This window comes from Rhizopus delemar, genomic scaffold (genome assembly GCF_000149305.1).
Source record: "Rhizopus delemar RA 99-880 supercont3.10 genomic scaffold, whole genome shotgun sequence".
Taxonomy (NCBI): domain Eukaryota; kingdom Fungi; phylum Mucoromycota; class Mucoromycetes; order Mucorales; family Rhizopodaceae; genus Rhizopus; species Rhizopus delemar.
Genome location: NW_027137836.1, coordinates 1,217,008 through 1,238,198, shown reverse-complemented (window position 1 = coordinate 1,238,198; position 21,191 = coordinate 1,217,008). Strand labels below are relative to the sequence as shown.

The 21,191-nt window shown below is 37.2% G+C and overlaps 9 protein-coding genes across 9 annotated transcripts; 4 read left to right on the top strand and 5 right to left on the bottom strand.

The window, feature by feature from the left end:
- Nucleotides 1-206: 206 nt before the first annotated feature.
- RO3G_12435 (uncharacterized protein) lies at nucleotides 207-712 on the bottom strand (the record flags this gene model as incomplete). Its single annotated transcript, XM_067667019.1, has 3 exons — nucleotides 207-365; nucleotides 420-525; nucleotides 573-712. The coding sequence occupies 3 exons, from the start codon at nucleotides 710-712 to the stop codon at nucleotides 207-209; spliced, it is 405 nt and encodes a 134-aa protein (XP_067523120.1).
- A 2,152-nt stretch (nucleotides 713-2,864) lies between these two features.
- On the top strand, nucleotides 2,865-3,797 carry RO3G_12434 (uncharacterized protein; the record flags this gene model as incomplete). The annotated part of the gene is made up of 2 exons (XM_067667018.1): nucleotides 2,865-2,921; nucleotides 2,970-3,797. 2 exons carry the CDS (start codon nucleotides 2,865-2,867, stop codon nucleotides 3,795-3,797), a joined length of 885 nt encoding a protein of 294 aa, XP_067523119.1.
- A 1,397-nt stretch (nucleotides 3,798-5,194) lies between these two features.
- Nucleotides 5,195-9,490, bottom strand: RO3G_12433 (L-aminoadipate-semialdehyde dehydrogenase; the record flags this gene model as incomplete). The annotated part of the gene is made up of 3 exons (XM_067667017.1): nucleotides 5,195-8,310; nucleotides 8,373-9,063; nucleotides 9,137-9,490. 3 exons carry the CDS (start codon nucleotides 9,488-9,490, stop codon nucleotides 5,195-5,197), a joined length of 4,161 nt encoding a protein of 1,386 aa, XP_067523118.1.
- Nucleotides 9,491-9,668: 178 nt separating this feature from the next.
- Nucleotides 9,669-10,062, bottom strand: RO3G_12432 (uncharacterized protein; the record flags this gene model as incomplete). Its single annotated transcript, XM_067667016.1, has 2 exons — nucleotides 9,669-9,806; nucleotides 9,871-10,062. 2 exons carry the CDS (start codon nucleotides 10,060-10,062, stop codon nucleotides 9,669-9,671), a joined length of 330 nt encoding a protein of 109 aa, XP_067523117.1.
- A 1,320-nt stretch (nucleotides 10,063-11,382) lies between these two features.
- On the bottom strand, nucleotides 11,383-11,984 carry RO3G_12431 (uncharacterized protein; the record flags this gene model as incomplete). The annotated part of the gene is made up of 2 exons (XM_067667015.1): nucleotides 11,383-11,736; nucleotides 11,907-11,984. 2 exons carry the CDS (start codon nucleotides 11,982-11,984, stop codon nucleotides 11,383-11,385), a joined length of 432 nt encoding a protein of 143 aa, XP_067523116.1.
- A 3,103-nt stretch (nucleotides 11,985-15,087) lies between these two features.
- On the top strand, nucleotides 15,088-15,987 carry RO3G_12430 (uncharacterized protein; the record flags this gene model as incomplete). Its single annotated transcript, XM_067667014.1, has 2 exons — nucleotides 15,088-15,750; nucleotides 15,871-15,987. The coding sequence occupies 2 exons, from the start codon at nucleotides 15,088-15,090 to the stop codon at nucleotides 15,985-15,987; spliced, it is 780 nt and encodes a 259-aa protein (XP_067523115.1).
- Nucleotides 15,988-17,071: 1,084 nt separating this feature from the next.
- Nucleotides 17,072-17,407, top strand: RO3G_12429 (uncharacterized protein; the record flags this gene model as incomplete). The annotated part of the gene is made up of 1 exon (XM_067667013.1): nucleotides 17,072-17,407. The coding sequence occupies one exon, from the start codon at nucleotides 17,072-17,074 to the stop codon at nucleotides 17,405-17,407; it is 336 nt and encodes a 111-aa protein (XP_067523114.1).
- Nucleotides 17,408-18,213: 806 nt separating this feature from the next.
- RO3G_12428 (uncharacterized protein) lies at nucleotides 18,214-18,312 on the bottom strand (the record flags this gene model as incomplete). Its single annotated transcript, XM_067667012.1, has 1 exon — nucleotides 18,214-18,312. One exon carries the CDS (start codon nucleotides 18,310-18,312, stop codon nucleotides 18,214-18,216), a length of 99 nt encoding a protein of 32 aa, XP_067523113.1.
- A 1,553-nt stretch (nucleotides 18,313-19,865) lies between these two features.
- RO3G_12427 (uncharacterized protein) lies at nucleotides 19,866-20,382 on the top strand (the record flags this gene model as incomplete). Its single annotated transcript, XM_067667011.1, has 2 exons — nucleotides 19,866-20,201; nucleotides 20,278-20,382. 2 exons carry the CDS (start codon nucleotides 19,866-19,868, stop codon nucleotides 20,380-20,382), a joined length of 441 nt encoding a protein of 146 aa, XP_067523112.1.
- Between the last annotated feature and the right edge of the window lie 809 nt (nucleotides 20,383-21,191).

Genomic DNA, 21,191 nt, shown 5'->3' with positions numbered 1-21,191 from the left:
TCATTGTTTTTCACGTCCTTCTCCCCCCCCCCTTTTTTTTTGTTTGTTGGCAAGCATCTTTTTATTAACTCGCATTTATTAGCTAATAATAAGAATGAAATGAATTTTATTAATTCTACTTGTGAGATTTTAAAGAAACAAAGAAAGAGGAGAGATAATGAATGAAAGGGAAAGAAAGGGTGTCGAGGAAATTAAGAGCTTTACGTTTAAGGATAAACGTAAAATTCAGGTTCATAACGATTACCATTAGCAAAAAAGACTTCATAGTTAGTATTACCATCATCACCACTAATATTAATCCATCCACCACCAGGTACAGTTATAGTGAATGGCTTGTATTTTATCCTGTGAAAATCAAAATACATCTATTTTCATGTTGAGTTCAAAAGTATGAATGAATAAAATTCAGAGCGACTTACGAGGAACTTGACAGGATCATCTTTATTTCCAGTCTTGACACAGTCATAAGTGGTATAAGGACAACACGCTTTATCTCCAGGAGCCAATTCATGTCTTGAAAATCGACTGATAGAAATTGATTAGGTTAATAGGATATGAATCAGTGACCTTACCCAAATTCATTTGCACCAGAATTACCAGGGAATTGAAAGGCACTTAAAGAAACGAATTTGGAAGTATTATAGATACAATAAGCAAAAGAATCTTGAACGATGTTTAATAAAGTAAAGCAAAGAATCAAAAAGGGCTTCATCGGATGTTAGTGGTTGTATTGCTCTCATTAGAGTATTTATGAGAAAAGAAGGTTTTTTGTTCTCTTTATTTAGAAATATCTTTTTTTAAACCACAAAGACGTTTATTGCGTTTAAAAGAAAGCATTACGTTCATCAGAGAATAGTCCTGTCTGCTCTCCTTTTTGTATAGCAAAATCATTTCCATGTGTAACCTCACTGTATTGTTGCTCGTTGTTTAGCTATTGACATACTTTTGAATGGATTATTTGGGACTGTAGACAGTAAAGAGAGATTGAATGGTTCTCTGGTAAAAGTAAAGTTGTCAATTACAGTTTGATGAAAAGGCAAATTGGATAGACAATGAAAATACAAATTCTTTATTCTAGCAGATGAAGTCATATAAAGTGAATGGTGGTGATGTTCTATAGCACTTTTTGATATCATTTTGTGCTTATAAAGTCATGTATTGTATTACTCTAAAGACCGATGAATAATAAAAAAGGTTTATCAGCAAATACTATATTCTTTGGACAGCATAATCAGATGATAAAATACGTCTTCTGACAAAATTGAAAGGAGGGGAGTTTAATTCAGCTTCCATAAAGAGACTTTTAAAAAGCCAAGAATAGTCAAAGTTAATTTCAGAAAGCATTCAAGCTTGATGTGAATAGGTGTGACCACCATGAGTTTTTTTTTTCTTAAAACATGATGTGAATAAATCAACATTTCACTTAAAGACATTCCCTCTTTTTATTTATTTATTATTCTTTTATTTCAATCAAATTCTATTAATTTATAAATCAACTTAGACATGACTTGTGTGTGGGATGCTTTTCATGCAACACTTCTTTTACAAAAAAGGTGTATACATTTGATTGTCCATGTTTCACATTGTGTGACATACATGTCCTGTCCAGGTTCCAAGGGAATACATAAAAAAAAAAAGGATAAGAGTATACGCATGTTGATATAAAAGAAGGATGAGAGTGGATGATGTCAAAATAAGTTTTGTCGATTATAAAATTCATTTTTTAATGAATTAAACTTGTAAAATACGCACAGGCAATATTTAAAGCACAGGAGAAACGCACAGACAAGCATGTATTTTATTAAAACATTCTAAAAGGACCCCTCTTTTTTTTTTTTTTTTTTAAATGGGCTTTGTTATTTTCATTAAAAAAGAACCTTAAATTCATTTATTTAGATATTCATTACTAGACTTGACATTGACAACTTGAATGATCCCCTTTTTTACTTTTTTAAAAAAAGAATCCGAAACTATTTAAAGTCTAGACTACTTTTTAGAGCTCAGTCCTTTTTTCTTTTTAAAGGTGTAATCGATAGTAATTTTTAGTTACACTTGATCTAATCTTTTGGTTTATTTTTTTATATATTTTTCAGTTACGACATAAAAAATGGTTTATTATCAAATAAAATCATAAAAAAAAAGTACCTGCATAAGATTCACATTGTCATTGTTTATGTACACACTCTAAATGACAAAATCAATGACAACATTGCAAGATTTTCATTGGAGACCATTTGTGGCTAAAGCACATGGTTTATTGTAATCTAACTGGACAGCCCGGAGTTTTGTGAGATTTTTTTTTTTTTTTCCAGGTTCAAGGAACAAAAAACATAGAAAGAAAAATAAAAAAAAAAGGGGGACAAAGAGTATGGTGAGACAAGTAACTATGGTAACATAAAAGCGAATATCAACAGCAAAGGAAGGGTTAACAGCAACTAAGTTGTAACATCAATGGATGCCAAAATAACTCAGATCAACTAAATGTGTGTTTCTATGATATCATTATTTACTACTGCAGTAACAATAACTATGAATTTTATTTCTCTCAATTTAGTGCTTTTAATGTCTTTGTAAAAAGTATCTCACTGACTCAACCTATTATTATTTATGACGAATAGAAAACAATAGTCCAATCTTTATTCAATTTTTTTTTTTTTGCCCTGGACACGGGCTTCTACATTTAAAGTTTGGTTTCACCGAAAGAATATAAAAGGACCAAGTCATAGAACAAAATGATTTTCTTCTTTTTTTTTTTTTCATTTATTTATTAATTAAAAAAAAAAGGGATGCCACCTAAAAGAAGAAATTCTGCTCAAAGATCAACACCTAAACAATTTCGTTGTACTGGTTATGGTAATTGTAACATGGTCTTTACAAGAAGTGAGCATTTAGCAAGACATGAAAGAAAGCATACAGGAGAGGTACAACTTATTTCAGTCCTCTTTTATTGTTCTCTAATCATCTTATAGAAACCATATAAATGTATCATTGAAGGTTGTGATCGCAGGTTTAGTCGATTTGATAACATGATGCAGCACACACAAACACACGTTAAAGAAAGAAGGAAATCTGTGGATTCAACAGTAGCAGGGGATCATGCCAAGCACAAAAAGGCCTGTGCAGCTGTAACCAACGACCGAGTCATAGAATCTCCGCATCCGTGGGTCCAGCAGGACCAAAACGATTTACCACTTTCCTTGGAATGCTCTTCCATGATTCACAATCGTACCTTACCTCCACCTAACAAAAGACTTTCTCTTTCGACACCCATTCCTTCTTCTGGATCTCGTTCTTCATATCCTTATTCACTACCTTCCTCTCCTATCAAGCCTCACTTCTATCATGCCTCCCCATTTCCTTCTCAACCCAACACCCAGCGACATCGTTCTCCATGGATCATGAAGCACGAGGACGAAGAGCTTTCAAAGATTCGCAGATCCTCCATCTCTACTGCCTCCAGTGACTCTGTTCATTCGGGTTCACCTCCAAGCTTCCACTATAATTTTAATGTCAAGCGTCGTATATCGATCGATGCTTTGCAGATGCCAATAGAGCAGTTGGGAAGGATCCAATTGGATGAAAAGCCAGTGGGTCAAGATGCTGTTAATATCACACAAGATGAATATGAAGTACTGGAAGCATTCGGCCAATTCTGTGCTTCACCCGTCGTTTCTTCTCTGACATCATCTCCTGTCAGTAGCCCAAGTGTATCTTCTCAACTATGTGCTATCAGACAACGTGTACCAACCTCAAAAGAATCATTCTCAAGACCTGCATCTCATCATTACCTTGTTTAACCCACCACGCTATCATCTGTATTATATACTTGTAAAAAAAAAAAAAAAATAGTCTCTCTTTTAAATAAACTCGGTGTGTGATTAAATTGACCACCCTTTTTGAAAAGTCACTTTTCTTTTTTTTTTTAAACACTCTAATGGAAGACACCAACGTCAGATTAACTTTGGACCTTGGACAAAGAGTATTACACCAACTGACGAAAGTTTCACCTCAAATTGCAATTACAGTTGATCTTAGTCCAAATGTGATAACAGTCATAAAATACATAGCAGGTTCTATTATTATTTACAAGTCTATTGACGTAATTTTATGATTATTTTTTTTTGACATTTTCATATGTGATATTGACGTCAATTTAAACCACTAGTCCATCACCCATTTCCTTGTTTCTTGTACCAATAACCATGACAAAAAGGACAGATAAAAAGAAAAAAAAAAAAAAAATTAAATCCCGAAACAGATTCACTTTTTAAAGTCTTTTTTTCTTTTGAATTCCTTTCTCTTTTCTTCTTCACCATGAACAGCATACGAGCATTAAACGCATTTTACAATAAATCTTACAGTAAAAGACCCATTTTGACATTATGTGTCACCAACGGTATTCTTGGAGCGATCAGCGACACGCTTGCTCAAAGCATTTCTTTTTATGAACACAGCAAACTTGATCCCTACCTTCCCGAGAAGATAAGGAAACATGAAGACCTCTGGCCACCGGCCCCCCGTTGGGATTTCGCACGCACCTTTCGGTTTGCGGCCTATAACTTTTGTGTGGCGCCCTTTGGTGGTAAGTGGTACATGTTTCTCGACCGTTACTTTCCTATGCCCGCATCGGTCGCTACGGCCGCCTTGGCCCGTCAAGCGAACCAGATGGCCATCAAGCGCATGGTCACCGATCAAGCCCTCTTTGCGCCCACCGGTCTTGTCCTTTTCTTTACCGTCATGGGTTTGGCTGAAACAGGCAATTGGGAAGGTGTGCGAGAAAAATTCAGAGATGCTTATTTGCCAGCCTTGATCGCGAATTATAAAGTTTGGCCCGCTGTTCAGTTTATCAATTTCAAATTCATGCCGCTCCAGTATCGATTGCCTTTTGTCAGTAGCCTGGGTATCTTGTGGAATGCTTATCTCAGTTGGCTCAATAATGCTTCAAAACAGGAGGAATCCGTACTAGAAAAGCTGGAGAAGAAAGATACAAATCTAGAGGTGGTTCAATCCGCTTAGAGTTGTCCTTTGTCTTGTATAGATCGATATGATATGAAATACCCCGTTCCCATCTTTTTTTTTGTATGTTTTTAAATAAATTCAACCCCTCTCTATTTTACAGTTTTATATCAACAGCTATTGTTCTTTTTTTATTATGTTACAAAAAAATATATATATTACAGAATGAAACTAAAATTTAGTGTTTAGCACCACTTCGTTGCAGTAAAGTGACTTCAACGTTCAATTCAGGCAAAGGAAGATGACCAGATGCAGGCAGAGGCATATATCCAACCTTCACCAGGTAAGCAAAGTAAAGGCCCAGTAAGGAATCTCCCATCAAGGGTAGTTTCACACCATCCAATGCCAAGATAGATTGAGTGTTGGCATCGTCCAGTGGTGCGCTCTTGGTGGAAGTAGGTAAGTCATCCAATACAAAGTGTAAAAGAGGGAAGAGGGAGTGATCTTGGGATTTGAGTGTATACTCCATCAACTTGCTTCTCCAGTCAATGTATTCAGTGTGTTGCACTTGATAACCATAGGTAACCAAAGATTGGAACATCTTGTTGTAGGTAAAGTCAGCAGGGTGCGTGACTTGGAGCACGCCAAGTTTGCTGGATTCCTGATCGTGACAAGCAGCGCCTGCGACGACGGCAGCCACATAGTCTACAGAGCAGCAGTTGACATCGTTGGACATAGCAGGAACATAACCCAATTCAACACAACCCTTCAATAAACGCCAGATGAAATCGTCCGTATTCGTAACACCCGTACGAGAATCACCCAAAATGTAACCAGGACGAATGATGCTCGCAGGCATACCTCGAGATCTGGCTTCCATAATCAACTTTTCAGCAACCCATTTGCTTTGTCCGTAGCCGCTTTCAAGGCCAGTGCGAGACCCTTCCAGATTATCAGCTTCAGAAACATAGCTGCCTCGTTCAATGTAGTAAGACGAGTCCAAGACAGAGGTAGAAGAGACAAAGTGGAATGACTTTTGCTTGTGTTCAGAGGCCAAACGCATAGCCCAGAGGGTACCAAGGACATTAGGAGCAAGCAATTGATTGTAAGGATAGACCCAGTGAACAAGGGCGCCATTGTGAATCACACTATCGGTCTCCGTCACAGCTCGCTTCCAGTCCGCTTCAGAAAGCCCAAGACGCTCACTGGACAAGTCACCACAAAGTGCTTCCACACGACCTTCCCAGGCGTCTTTCCAGACTAAATGATCGACTGCAGCCTTCTTGACACGATCAAAAGCATTCTTGTTGTCCTTGGCACGAACAACACAAAGAACCTTCTTGGTGCTATCAAAAGCAAGGAGCTTGTCAAGAATAAAGGCACCCAAGAAGCCAGTGGCACCCGTCAAGAGATAACTGCGTTCTTGCTGAGAGACAGGCAAGGCATCGTAGGATGGCTGGAGGTACGCTTGAGCCAACTTTTCAACGTCACTTGCATAATCAACCACTTCCTTCTTTTCTTCATTTTGCTGTTGTTGAAGTGATGCGTCATTCTCAATCAACAGATCACCGCTTTGCAACTTGGCTACTTCCCTTGCAAGACCAGCGATGGTAGGCTCGGCAAACACGAGACCCAAGGGAGCCTCGACCTGGAACTTTTGACGGATTTCAAAGATGAGACGAGTGGCAATCAAAGAATGACCACCGATGTCAAAGAAGTTGTCTGTCAAACCGATGACAGGATCAGAGGCAGGGAGTAACTCTTTCCAGATGTCATGAATCGTGCGTTCATTGGGTGTCATTTGAGGAAGCTCGGCAGCTTCCGATTTGGCCGCGGTCTTGTTGAATTGAGCCGTATCGGGGAAAGGCAGAGCGTTTTTGTCAGTTTTACCATTGGGTGTCAAGGGCATACGAATGAGTGGTACAAAGACGGTGGGAACAGCATACGAAGGGAGCTTTTGCTTCAAGTAATCACGAATGTTCTTGATCAAGCGACGGAATTGACGCTGAGAGAAGATCTCCTTCTCATCATACTCTTCTTCCTCAGTGGCACTTGCAAAGTCAGTATTGGACGTTGGATTGGGTACAAAGTAGGCTACCAACGTCTGGTCTTCGTTCTTGTCACGACGGACCAAGGTCACATTTTCACGTACGAAGGGATGCTGGGAGAGGTGAGTGTCGATTTCACCCAATTCGATACGGAAACCACGGATCTTGACTTGATCATCCGCTCGACCGGTACATTCAACATTACCATCCGGACGATAACGACCCAGATCACCCGAGCGGTACATACGATCACGCTTACCCTTATAAAACGCCTTCCATCCATCGCCCTCGACCACAGACTCATCCTTCTCTTCTCCGAAAGGATCCTCGACAAACCAGTTTGGAATGAACTTTTCAGCCGTGGCCTCCGGTAAGCGCAAGTATCCTTCGGCCAGACCGGGTGCACGTACATAGATTTCACCGATTTCACCCACGCCACACATCTTTGTACGATCATGACGGTTGACCACCAGCAGTTGAACGTTGACCATACCCTTGCCGGCAGCGATGACTTCCTTTTGGGAGCCCAAGAAGGCCGGGTGTCTCACACGAGGGGGAACAACAAAGTGAGAGACCGAACGTTGGGTCTCCGTCGTGCCATACATGTTGATCACAGATACGTTGGGCGCATACTTTTGAATACGAGCAGCGTCACGCTTGGTCAGGATATCACCCACAAAGAACGCGTTGATCAACGAAGGAATTTCGACTTGAGCATGGGAAGAGAGCAATTGACCCATGGCAGGTGTCAGGTGAGTCACAGTGACTTGAGAGCGGTTCATCCATTCAGCCAGACGACCAGGGATACCGATATCTTCAGAGGTAGGAATGTGCAACTCGGCACCCAAGAAAAGAGGAGTAAAGATATCACGTTGAATGGGGTCGTGAGCGATACCGGAAAGCATCGTGAACTTGTCATCGATCGACAGACCAAAGGTCTCAGCCATCCAGGGATAAAAGTGCGTCAGTGAGAAATGTCTGCCTCGGACACCCTTAGGGATACCTGTACTGCCACTGGTGAAACTCAGGGTACCGATACTATCAGGACCAAGAATAACATCAGGCTGTTGTCCTGACAAGGATCTCACAGAGTCCAATATGTCGTTACCGTCCTCGGTCATACCACCACAGAGTTGACCGTCACTTCTGATCTTCAAAGAAGGAATTTCACATACAATTGCTTGTTCCTTGCTGATATAGTCTCGAACAGAGTCGGCAATCTGTCCAGCTTCTTGAAGTACAATCAAACCACGAGGCTTGGCTACTGACAGATAGATCTCTTGACGTGCGGGTGGATAGGCGGGGTCTAAAGACAATGAAATGAATCAGCAAAATGTCTCTTTTTTTTTTATCACTTTATCAACCTACCAATAACACTGAATGTAGCGCCTGCTCTAAGAACACCCATGATAGCAATAACAAGGTCGACTCCTCTGTAAGCATAAATCATTACAACGTCTTCTCTTTGTATATTATTGGCTAAAAGGTAGTGAGCAACTAAATTGGAGGCTTGGTTGATTTGTTCATAGTTGTAAGTGATTTTGGTGTCATCATCTCTTGATTCTATGATACATGTCTTGTTGGGGTATTTGTTTGCATTATCAGCAAATATATCAGTGATAGCGCCTCTCCAGAGGGACCATTGTAAATCAGCAGTTGGATCAGGTAAAGGTGAGTTGGGTAAACCAGAATCAGAGAGTGGAATCTTGCCAACAGATAATTCCTTGGATTTGACGCCAGCGTCGATGATGGTGATCAATTGAGAAAAGAGATACTCAATACGTCTTTGCGAAAATAAAATTTGGTTGTATATAATACGAATAGACACAGGACGAAGGAAGGAGGTTCTTAATGAACTAGAAGCCTTGGGTGAAGAGACAAAGATGGTTAAGTCTGAGCTTGCAGAAGTGGTGGCAAGATGATGCTGTGAAGGTGTATCTATTTCGTTGTAAAATCGTACACGACAAAGAGGTCGTCTACTCTCAGGCTCTGTGCCTTCATATATAGCATCACATAATTGATCAAAGGGCACTTCTTGAATCAATGCTTCTTGTTCAACCTAGAAAGAAAAAAAACAGGGTTAATACAAAACGCCTTTACCAATTCGTACGAGTGCTCTCTTTCATTCTTACCTTTGTCACCATTTCAATTATTTTACTAAATGTACTCAAGGGATCCACATTGAGACGTAATAACAATGGATTCCCTGTAGGAGAAGAGGTGCCGATAGCAAATTCTTCATCACCAGTATATCGTTGAAGTAAGACGGAGAAAGCAGCAAGGATAACAGAAAATGGTGTTGGGCGGGCTTCATCCATAGAGGCCTGTACAAGGCTTAGCAGGGTTTGCTCTGGAAGATCGAATGATAAAACCTCTTCTACAGTGCGCGCAGGTAAAGGTCTTGGATAATCAGTTGGTAATAATAAGTCAGTCAGGTTTTGAAGACGAGACTTCCAGATTGAGATATTATCTGTAGTGTTCACCATTTGTTATAATTAAAAAAAAATATAGAAAAGAAAAGAGAATGTGATTCATATGAAGGGTTTCTTGACGTTATTTTATTAGATATGGTAACTTCTATATATGGAGTGAAGATAGAGATGAAAAGATCAACAGTCATGCTAGCCATTGATTGAAACTGGGATTGAAAATGATAACAGATTATCAATCGAGAGCCTGTTTCTGAGCTTGGATTTCAGTTGAACGGTCTTCCAAATCGATATTTTCTGTGGCTACTTTTGTATAATTTGATCTGTGAATCATGGCTTTATAGAATCGAGTGACAACAAAAGCAAAATAAAGCTAAAATATATTTATAGGTTGTTGTAGTCAACGATTATAGTAGCTCTATGTATAATAGACTTACATGAACCAAGTTCAATGCAACAAGTACAGTTATACTAACATATTTTTCCATTCTAAATGCTCTGTCATGTTCATCCTTTTTTATAGGATCATTTTCTAACTCAGGAAGACTGTGATCCGTATACATGTACCAAGCAATGCCTGCCCAAATAGTCCACAGGATACTGACAAATGAATCTAACCAAAAGAACATTGTATACCAACGAAATGTACGAATATTTTCCTATGACTTTCAGTTACAATGTGTAATTCTTTGTTCCATTTTGGTTGCATACACTATGTAATCCATATAAACCTTGTATATACACAATAATTGCTAATAGTGAGTAAATATATCCAACTGTAGCCGTATTATCTGTAAAATCAAAAGATACAACTCCATAAAATCCAGATAATTTATTTAACTATAAAAGAATCCAAATCAATTAAGTGATGTTCAAGATTAGGAAAAAAAAATCACTCACAATTCCAAATAATGTGATTAAAATAACACCTTTTATTTTAATTAACAAACAACACTGTATTTTTGTATCCTTCCTTTATTTACCTGACTTTACTGGCACACACCCACAGCAATATTTTCCTTTAGTAAATGGCATGTTCTTTAATCAAAAAAAAAGGGATAAGTTGTTCCTTTCTCTCTCTCAAAAACAGTCTTCATTTAACTATCGGAATAACAATAATACCGAAAGCAAACTTTTCTTTTCTTTTCCGAGACATGGACCAATATTATTGGATTATATTCAAGCATACACGTGCTTGTCTTGAGTTTGAGCGTGCTTGTCATTAATTGCTTTATTGATTTTTTTTATGGCCTGACAACCTCTTGTTTTTGCCTCAATAACTATGCTTGCTCATTTTCAAAAAAAAAAAAAAAAAAAAAAAGTATGTAGTCTTTGTACTGTATAAAAAGTATCTGGTCTATTGGTGACGTCTTTGTATCTCAATTTGTGAACATTTGATCTTGTTATTCAATCTATTCTTGTGAATGAAAGGTGGAGTTATTTAATATATATTTTTTTATGGATGAAAACTTTAATGTTTATTAAAACTCATCAAAGAGTATAAGGATTAAGAGCGATCCAAGTGTATGAAACAGTGACTTATAAAAATACAAAAGATATTAGCATAGAGAATTGTAAGCAGATAATTTCAATAGTTCCTTCTGAATTTGATTGAGGACAATCTCATCCACGACAGGCGTCTGTTGAAAGAATTGTTGCCAGTGGGCTTTCTAAATGAATTGAATGACTGTAGCAAAAAAATCATAGATTGTAAACTTGTCATGATAGTGTAAGATGTAATACTTGGATAATCTAAGTGTGGATAAATCCTCGAATATTGAGCTACAGTTGGGATCTTTAAGATTTGACAAGTATTTCTTGAAAGCTGCGTTCCACAAATCTTGTTTTTGAGTACAGGTAAAGAACATATGCTGCTCTGTTTTGGATAGTTTACATGATTGACAATAGTCATCGTCTACCTTGGCTGAGACGATTCTATGCAAATTGGCTCAAGTGGATAATTTCTTATGAAGAAGTCTGTACCATACATTTCTAGGAATAGGATGCATAGGGCTACTGATAAAAGCTTTCCAGTTGTTGCGACTTATATTTATGATTTGTGAGTTTGAGTTGAAGCTAAACATTGTCTTTAGTTGACGATTCTTCAATGCTGTTATATTGATATCTTCATAGCTCATCTGTTGAATGAATGGGTCAAAGTTGATATTTGATTCAGTTGGATGGTCTTCATTGTCAAATTCAAGGTCATGCTGTTCAGCTGATAATAAAGATGCAAAATACGGCTTGAAGGTAAGGTTAACAGTAAGAACAGCATTTTTATTTTTTGTAGAATACTGGAAGAGCTACAATGTTGTCTGTTTTTGAACTGTATACCATTTGAAAGGAAATCTCGTTCAAAAGAATGATATGCATTTTATGCTTGAAAGAACTTGCTAAACTTGAATTTCTCTTGTGGGTCTTCTTCGCACATATTTTTGAAGGGAATGAGTACACTGGTTTGTAATGATATTACCAGGTTATTTTCAGAAGGTAAACGAGGACAGGAGTCCAAGTCACTAAACATAGGGATTAGTGAATGGAGGCCCTTCATGTTACTGTGTGGTCTGGAATATTTGAATATCAAAGGGATGACGTGTGAGGGAGCATCAAAGGAAGATTGCAAGTAATGTAGATAGAGCAAACATAAAGGAATTCAAACGCCTTGAGGGCGAATCTGTCGCTATTCCTGCATTTGATATCTACAATGGCGGTAACCGGAAGTCAGCGTTTAACGCTTTAAAAGAAATTAGGCTTCTTGAAGGGCTACAAATAAAGATCAACATGCCAGTGATGCTCGTACAGAACTTATAGGTATCTAGAGGCTAGGTGAACGGTACTCTGGCAAGGGTTTCTGAGGTTGATGAGGAGAACATACTGCTAGTGAAGCAAGAGGCAGAAGGCACACAAGAATCGCTTTGGATCCAAAAGAATTTCTAGGTCAATCCCTGGTACGAGCTATGTAAGGACCCAGTTCCTAATTGTTCCTGCATTTGCTACGACCATTCATAAAGCGCAGATTATCACTATTGAATCTGTTGCAATTCACTTGGATCACATGCCCTCTTACAGCCAAATGTATGTTGCAATATCTCGAGTGCGCAAGGCAGATGATTTGTACTTTTTTGGTACAGACATACCAGTCAGAATTAAAGAGAAAGTTCGGTATTAACCTTGATGCCATTGATATGATTGAATACTCTGATCAAAAACATCGAGGAATATAATAAATATAAATATCATTGGTTATTTAGTTTTTGCCAATCTAAAACGAAAGTAATGCAAAACACTCTTAATATTACTTTTAAGCTTCAGTTTAACTCTCAAAAATAATATATGACAGCATATCGAACAAAGCACTTATAATATCTCCGACTTGCTCAAGTAAATCAAACCATATTAGAGCAAACCCAACAGTCCCTATTAAAGTATTAAATTTAATCGGTCGGAGTTAAATAGCTAATACCTTTTGTGAGGTTGTCACTTTATGGTTCCTATCAACTTGGACCCTATTAAAATTTCTATACTCTATTTTTTAAAATTGACATGAGCTCTGACGATGTTTACGCAGCCATAGCGGAGCGATGCAGCAAATTTAAGCAGTTCCAAAACGTAGCAAATTAGTATCTTTTTGCTTTGAAAGGCTTTAATCTTGAATATGACGAAGAAAGTCACTATATCAGGTCACTTTCTGGTCATAAAGTTGTCAACCGCGATCGCATCGGGGATCATCTTCGTCTCATTGCAGATGGCTTCTTGTAATCACCAACCTACGACAAAAAGACTTTTTGCTGCCGTTTCAGAATGCGCCGAAGTGTATTTATTGGTATTATTAAAGTCATTTAACTTGAGGATTACCGCTTTCTTCAGTATAAGTACAAAACTACTAGCAAAGCTAGATTTTTACCTTACCAGAAAATGGCAGCTGCCACTCACCAGGTAGCTTATGAATACGGATATCACTCTGTGCACTTCAAGATCCATGATTACTCTGCCGACTGCATTGATGAATATTTTTGTATGTCAGAAAATTCAACTATGTAGTTGAAGTTGTTTTGCAATGCTTATCATAGTAAAATTCAGCTTTATTTAATCTAAAAACGCAACCATCCATCAATTTATTGCATTCTCAATGTATAGAGAAGTCAACTGAATGCATTTTGAGATGATATATAAGCGAGAAATTTGAAGATCCATTGTTAAGATGATTTACATATAGCATTACACCAAAGATAATAGTGTAACGCAGTGCAGCAAACTTTGGCAGCCTTTGACTTTCCTCTATCTAACTGGTTCAAATCCAGAAAAATATAAACAAATACGTGTGCATAATAAATATCACTCAAAGTAAATTTCTTTGTTTTCCTTTTATTTTACTTAACATCAAGAACAAGAATCCCCTTGAAGCATATGCACTTTATTGTAATCCCTTTTATTTTATCTTTTTATTTTACTTTACTCAAAACAGTTTGATCTACTTAACAAGATATTGTGGTCACTTATTACAAGCGAATTTATATTCAATCTATTACTATTTTGGGAACCAAATACTATTCAAAAACTTGGTTTCAAGTCAAAAACCCTTTATAACAAGCCTACTTTACACTACAAAAACCTTATAAGCTTCAACTTCACAATAGGTCTGCTAATTCCTATTAACTTTAATACCTTTGGGCGAAATTTTAAGACCTATTAACTTTAATAGGGCCGCTAATAGGGTCCGTTGGGTGATAACTTTTTGATTTCGGGGTATTAAAGTTAATTTAATAGGGACTGTTGGGTTTGCTCTTATAGAAAATCATCAAAATTGCGATTTAAACATGCAGTTTTGATATTGCCAAAACAAGATCATCATTCTGCTTTATTTTGGAAAACTGCCCTCCCTCCTACACAGCAACTTACAAAATGTTACACAGCTGGTCGACATGTCGCGCTTTATACATTTATAACTATTGCTTTAACTTGCCTTTATATTTATATTCTTTATGTATTCATCAAATCAAAAAAATATTTTGGAAAATCTACCTTTGGAACTGATTATAAGAATTGGAGGTCTTCTCAATGAAAGAACGCGAACTGAGCTAGCGCTCACAAGTAAATCACTATTTCAAGCTTTTACATACCCTAGCGATGAATTATATCCGTTAAAAGGTAGCATATCAACCATAGATTTATACAAGGTCAAGCACATGCTCATTGAAAACAGGCACTACCAACAAAGACTTGTGAATCATGTCCTCAATCATGCACCAAATCTTGAAATTCTTTTTTTCGCTCATCGCAAAACCTTCCATGTTGAATTCATCCGAATGTTCCTCAATGTCAGAAAAGATAAACTGTTAGTTTACGCTGTACCTGAAGACTCAGCAGCTCGATTTCAAATTTTAACTGAGTATGAAGGTCTCAGTAATATCACTATCTCTTCGAAAGCAAATCTAAAGTTAGATGTCGCTGATGATGCCATTGTTACACCAGAGCACATCAATAGGCACATACAAATGATAAAACGTGACATGAAACGAAATTTTTTTTACACTGATAAAGAGAAGGTAAGATTGAAAACGGAGCTCTCACACCAACTACCTCTCTTCTGCAATCAACTATTTCAGACCAAGAATTACACATTATTATCAATGGAAAGATTTGATGTAAAACTAATGGATAAAGAAACTGAATTGGATTTATCCCAAGCCAAGCAACTGGTAAAAAAAGTGGGTCCTGCTTTTGTGGAGTCCGTTATAATACTACAAGAACACTGGTTTTTAGTAACTAGCTTTTCCGTATTTATCCACGATCCTAATCGTGTGGATGATTGCGCGGACAAATCAAGATTCCCCTACCAGAATAAGCCGGCGGCATTTGTTCAAAGAAAAACGAAATATGGAACGTCATCTTTTGAGCTTGTTTTTAGAATTGGCTACGTTGAAGTTTTGGCCAATAGCGGATTCATTGGTTCAACAAGTTCAACAAAATTGATACCATTTGTCGGTTCAGCTTTACAACAGTTACCTGGCACAATTTCCACAAGTATTGAAACTTCAATGACCGAACAAATCTTCATTAGCAAAGCACAAAAAAGCTATGAAACTGGAAATAGAATCATCAACCAGTACTACAAAGGTACCTCAACTCTTCCATGGCAATTTTACGGCTCAAGGTTTAGTGAAAATGGTTTCAAACCACTCAACCCATTGTACCTTGATACTAAACGCATTTGGCTTGATTCTGCTTCAGTAGTTATTAGAACATATGCCTTGCAAAGAGTAGATATTGATGATATAAAAAGGGCTTTGTGTTTGATCGAACAAACAAACAAGCCTGTAAAACTAAAGCGCTCCTATCAGTTAATCAAACAACACCTGACGACAATTAAATCCCACGAGCAACTACAACGAATTCTTTTTGATGAAAGTAAACAAGGAACTATTAGGATTAAAAAGGATCTAATTTGCATCTATAACGAAGTACTATCATCTGGTATTAAATCGGAAAATAAGAAGATTGCAGATATGGCTGTAAAGAAGTACGAATTTAAAAAAATCGATTTATTTGATTAATTGAAGAACGGCCACTGATGTTTTTAAAAACCTTTCATGTCTCAAACACCTATTTATTACAAGATTCTCCCTGCTTTAAAATATTCGTTAGTCTTCATGACTTCTTGAAAATTGCTTAATAACACAACGATCAAAGATTAAATATTTGAATCAATGAATAGAAGTCTTTATTTTTAATTTAAATACAAAAACCAATAATTTCTATATTTATAGCTTCTCTTAGTTCTCATCATAAAAAAGAAATGATGATTAACAGGATCAACCACGAGAAGGTGGAAGCTTACATCTGATCCCAAAAAAAAAAGGCATTAGGGCGAACCATGTATTAAAAGATCGTGGCAAATCAATTATACATTTTTATAAAAATAAAATAACACCTTTACTGCAAAATAACTTCCAAAACCACATTATAATGCTCAGAGCTATGGTTTAAAGCTATACGGGCTGAATCGCGTACAATAAAGCGCTGTGTATAACCTCTCCTTAGCCAAAGAAGAAAAAAAATTGGGACCTGCTATTTGTACTAGTTTTATTTGCACTCGTTTCGAGATTTGAAACTTATAGTGACGTAATCATTAGTTAATTAACAGGTTCTCATGGTTCTTTCTGACGACAATAATCCCACTCAGAAAAGTGGCTTAGCAGAGTAACCTCATTTAAATACTTCAACAACATTAGGGTACAAAACATATTCATTACAACGATCCTGAGCATGAGCGGTGACCAAAAACCGTAAATCCCTTTTGCATTCATTCAGTTCTCTTTCAACAGCAAATATCGCTGGCCCAACATCGATCAATAATGACATGCCAACGGTCTTTAAATCCAGTATTTGGCGTCCGGGACATGGGCCTGGAAGTGTATTTCTTGATATGACTGGACGCAAAGAAACCAAAATTGAGTTCTTGAGATTGGTCGCTAAGCAATATCCCTCTAGAGTAGGTGTCCTCAGCAAGTTGGATCCCTCAAATTTGTTGAGAATAATTTTGATCCTGCTGATGAAGCTTTCAATGAATGTCTCACAAACGGTATTAAGTTTGCGGATAACTCGATTACTATACCATGTCGATCGATGGATAATCATATGCAAGTTGTCCTTCTTCGTTTATCCAATTTATCTTTTTTGGGCGAGAAGGCCTTGTTGGAAGGTACGCAAAAGGGCTTAAGGAAATATGGAGATATTCTGGATGTAGGCATCCTGCTAGAGCCCACTACTGGTACTTACATGTGCGCAGGTTACGCTGTCCTCAATGTGTCTTCTAAGGATATGCAATTCGAAACTTTGACCCATTTAATCCCGTGGGACGAACAGCGTGAATATGGTTTTTATGCTGTATGGAATCAGATGCAGGTATGTTGTCGTTATTGTCATGAGGAAGGACATGCATCAATATTAATGGACATTTTACAAAAGAAGTAGATCAAGGTCGCGGCCTTCGTCAAGGAGACCCACTTTCGCCTTTGCTGTTCAACCTGGTATTGGAACCATTCCTGCGCCATATCCTACAAGACGCTTCTATCGTTGGTTTCTCCTTTTCGCCTTTATCACAAGATCTCCCTCCTCCAGCAACTCTTAAGGTACTAGCCTACCCCGATGATGTCTGTGTCTTTCTTTCTTCGCGTGCCGATTTCCTCCGAATACAACATCGCTTGGTTGCATATGGTCAAGTATCCAATGCAAAAGTTAATCTTTCAAAGACTGAAGCAATCTTCTTGAATGGACGTACCTCTCCCCATCGGCAACAGGTATTGACCCAATATCAAATATCTCAATGGCATGATCACTCTATGACCCAACCGTTACGATATCTTGGATTTCCAGTCATTCAATCTGTAGCTCAAAGGAAATATATAGAGAATCAGCTATTGCAAAGTGTAAAGACTCAATGTGGTATACTCTCAACGCTACTTATCTCTTCGTAGACGTGTGACTTTGGCTAATTCGTTGATCTTATCCAAATTGTGGTATTCTCTGAGAGTTGTTTCACTCATCAAACAATTCTTTAGACAAATTCGGTCAGCGTTGTACCAGTTTATCACTAAAGGTATCAAACCTGGTTTCCGATATACTCTGTTGAGTCAACCTATCACTTCAGGAGGTCTTGGTTTGCTAGATCCGGTAGCTCAGAACTGCTGTCTACAAATTCGATGCTTACGGCTTTTGTTTCAAGATGATGATCCTAATTCTTGTAGTCAGTCATACTTGAAAGATTTCGTTCGTCGATTTCACTTTTCAGGTACTGATACCAGGTTGTCTTTCTTTTTTCCACCTCTACGTTCCATATCCTCCGTCTCTCCTGGTTCATTCATGTCCACGTTATACATGGCTATGGATTCCTTTTCACCTAAAAGATTTAGTATGGTCCGATGCACTCCTGCAACATTGCTATGTTTACCATTGTAATCTCTTTTTTCGCATATTCCTGATAATCATTGGCTACGTAAACATCAGCATTTGAAAATGCAAGCTCGATTTTTTTTTTACTTAAGGCATTTCATTGCAACATATCCGACCTTTGCTACGACCGGACTCACCTCACTACCTTAGACTTGCAGCTTGGCTCTTGCGTGACCTTAATAACCGCATAATTACCCTCAACGACATGACATGGGCTCTAATTCTGAATCTTTCTCCTGATCTGGGACAAGTTGATGACTCCCCTTTCGTCTCTTGGCTCACCCGTTCTCCTGATTGGATATTGTACAGCCCTAAAGTATTTCGGCAAAATCAAATCCCTACCTTGGATCTAGGGAATCTTATTACTACTTTTTCTTCTGCTGATTGGGCTCGCTTCTGGTCCTTAAGGATGTTCCCTGAAGCTCGATCGTTGTGTTTCCGGTTTCTTTATGGCAAACTACATTGTCAACTTACAATAGTACGCTTCAATCTGGACGTCTCAAGTGCTTGCAAACTTTGTCAGACTCCCAGAGAAGACATTCATCACCTGGTGATCTCCTGCCCTTACAAATGGCCGGTATGGCAAGAAGCTCTCTCTCGGTTTGTACCCTATTTGAAATTCAATCCAGAAGACATCCACGAGATTCTCAGTAAAATGAGACGTTATGAATATGTTGACAATGCGAATTTGCTCATACTCAGTTATTATGTTATGCTATTCATCTGGCGAGCACATTGACGGTATATTTTTGACAATGTATCTTTATCACCGATCCACATTGTTACCTCCGTTTTTGAAAAAATTAGGCTCTACCGTTAGCAGTAAAAGCATACCTCTCATTATGACTAGTGACTTTCTATATGTTTTAATTTATTTAATAACCTAAAATATTCCTACAAAAAAAAGAGTTACGAAATTCAGTTTACAAAAGTCTAAGACATGCATACGATTAAATACTTTTAAAAGCAGCATCAAGTCAACACAAAATTTGAGTATGAAATTTAATAATATTTGTAGAATAATAAAAGCAAAAGCCAGATAAAAAGCCGTTTAATTGATATAAAACTAACTTCAATTAAATACAATTTATTATCAAACATGGTTTAAAAACTCTTTATTTGTACTAACATCTGTTTTTTATAAAGTTCTTTTTCCAAAATCATTATGCTTGATAAGATTCATTGAAATTTTGTTATATCAAAATAAACGGACTCGTAATTGGTTGGATGTAAGCTTTTTCGAATCGTATTTCTTCTTAGATGCTAAAAGCAATTTTGTCTTCTTACAAATCACTCACTTTATAAGTTGGAGTAGAAATATAAACTGCATTTATATGGCTCTCGTACAACCTCAACCTTTATCGGTATTTTAAAGTTTTCCTCAGTAGCTAAAGGGAGTGGCGTTGAATTTTTTTCGCGTATTTTTCTTTCTGGTGTCAAAAAAGAAGAGGAAATTTGAAGCACACACCTACGTGCAAACATGTCTTCAACTAGTACAATTTTGAATAAAAAAGTTACTTCACCAAAAGCTTCATGTAAATCCAGCGATGATAACGATCTAAGGAAAAAGTTATTAGAAAATCAAAAAAATCAAATTCAAAAAAATCAAATTCAAAAAGATCAAAATCATAAAATTGATAAAGTTCAGATACTCCCTTCAGCGCAAATCGTTTCTTATCGAAACACTTCAGCTTCATTCACTCCTGAAATGATTGCAAAATACAAACGAGAGTTCCGATCCTACAAGATCTTTTTATATAAACTTGATCGTGTTACCGAAGTCAATATAGGTCGTCAACTTGCTTCACTAGGAGCTGTAAGTGCGTTTTCTTTTTTTCTTTTTTCTTTTTTTTTTTTCAAAAAAAATGTCTTTAATCATATTTGCCGTATAGACAAGGGCCACTTTTTTTTCTGCTTTGAAAGAAGAATGTACACATGTTATAACAACAAAAGAAATCAAAGATTTCTACGATACAATGAACGATACCCAAAAGTAAAGTGTAACTTATAATACTTGTTTTTTTATTAAACACGCCTTTCTTCATTAGATCACCTTCAAATAATACCATTGATATATCTTCCACAGTAAATATTTGCCACAGACCGTATTTTTTGTTTATACTTAACAGCTTTTATTTTCAGACTCATGCTGATGATGTTTTAAAGAATGCAAATGCTTGGAAAAAGCCCGTTTGGACTATAGAATGTGAGTCATGTATTTTAAGAAAATAATATGGACTAAAATCTATGTTTAAATAGATGCAAGGGACTTGTTTAAACAACTAATGAATTACAACCCTACTCGAAGCCGTATGCAGAGAAATTACAAACGTACAAATTCAACTTTTTATGAATTTCCTGGATATTTTCTTTTGATCGAAGATGCAACAGGGAAACATTGTGCAATTGATATCAAGGAATATTCTGTAGAACGCTTCGAAGAGGAAGAACAGACCGTGTTTCCGTGGCCAACGCTGGAACCAAAAGAAGGAAAAAGGCGAAGGCCAATCACCAGTGAGATTTTAAAAGAAATTGACAAACTGGACGAGGATTGCCTGTTTAAAGGATCTTCGAATACTAATCAACCAAATAAGGAAAATGGAGAGCAAGCAGATAACAAGAACATTCCAAAGGAAACAGTGGGTAGTGAAAAATTGCCAGAGACACCTGCTACTTCAGTGCAAACGAAAAATGAAAGGCAACCGAGAAAAGAGCAAGCAGAGAATGAGAACGAGCAAATGTTAAGCAAAGAGCAGAAAAAACGACCAGGATTTTGTGAAAATTGTAAAAAGAAGTTTCCTGATAT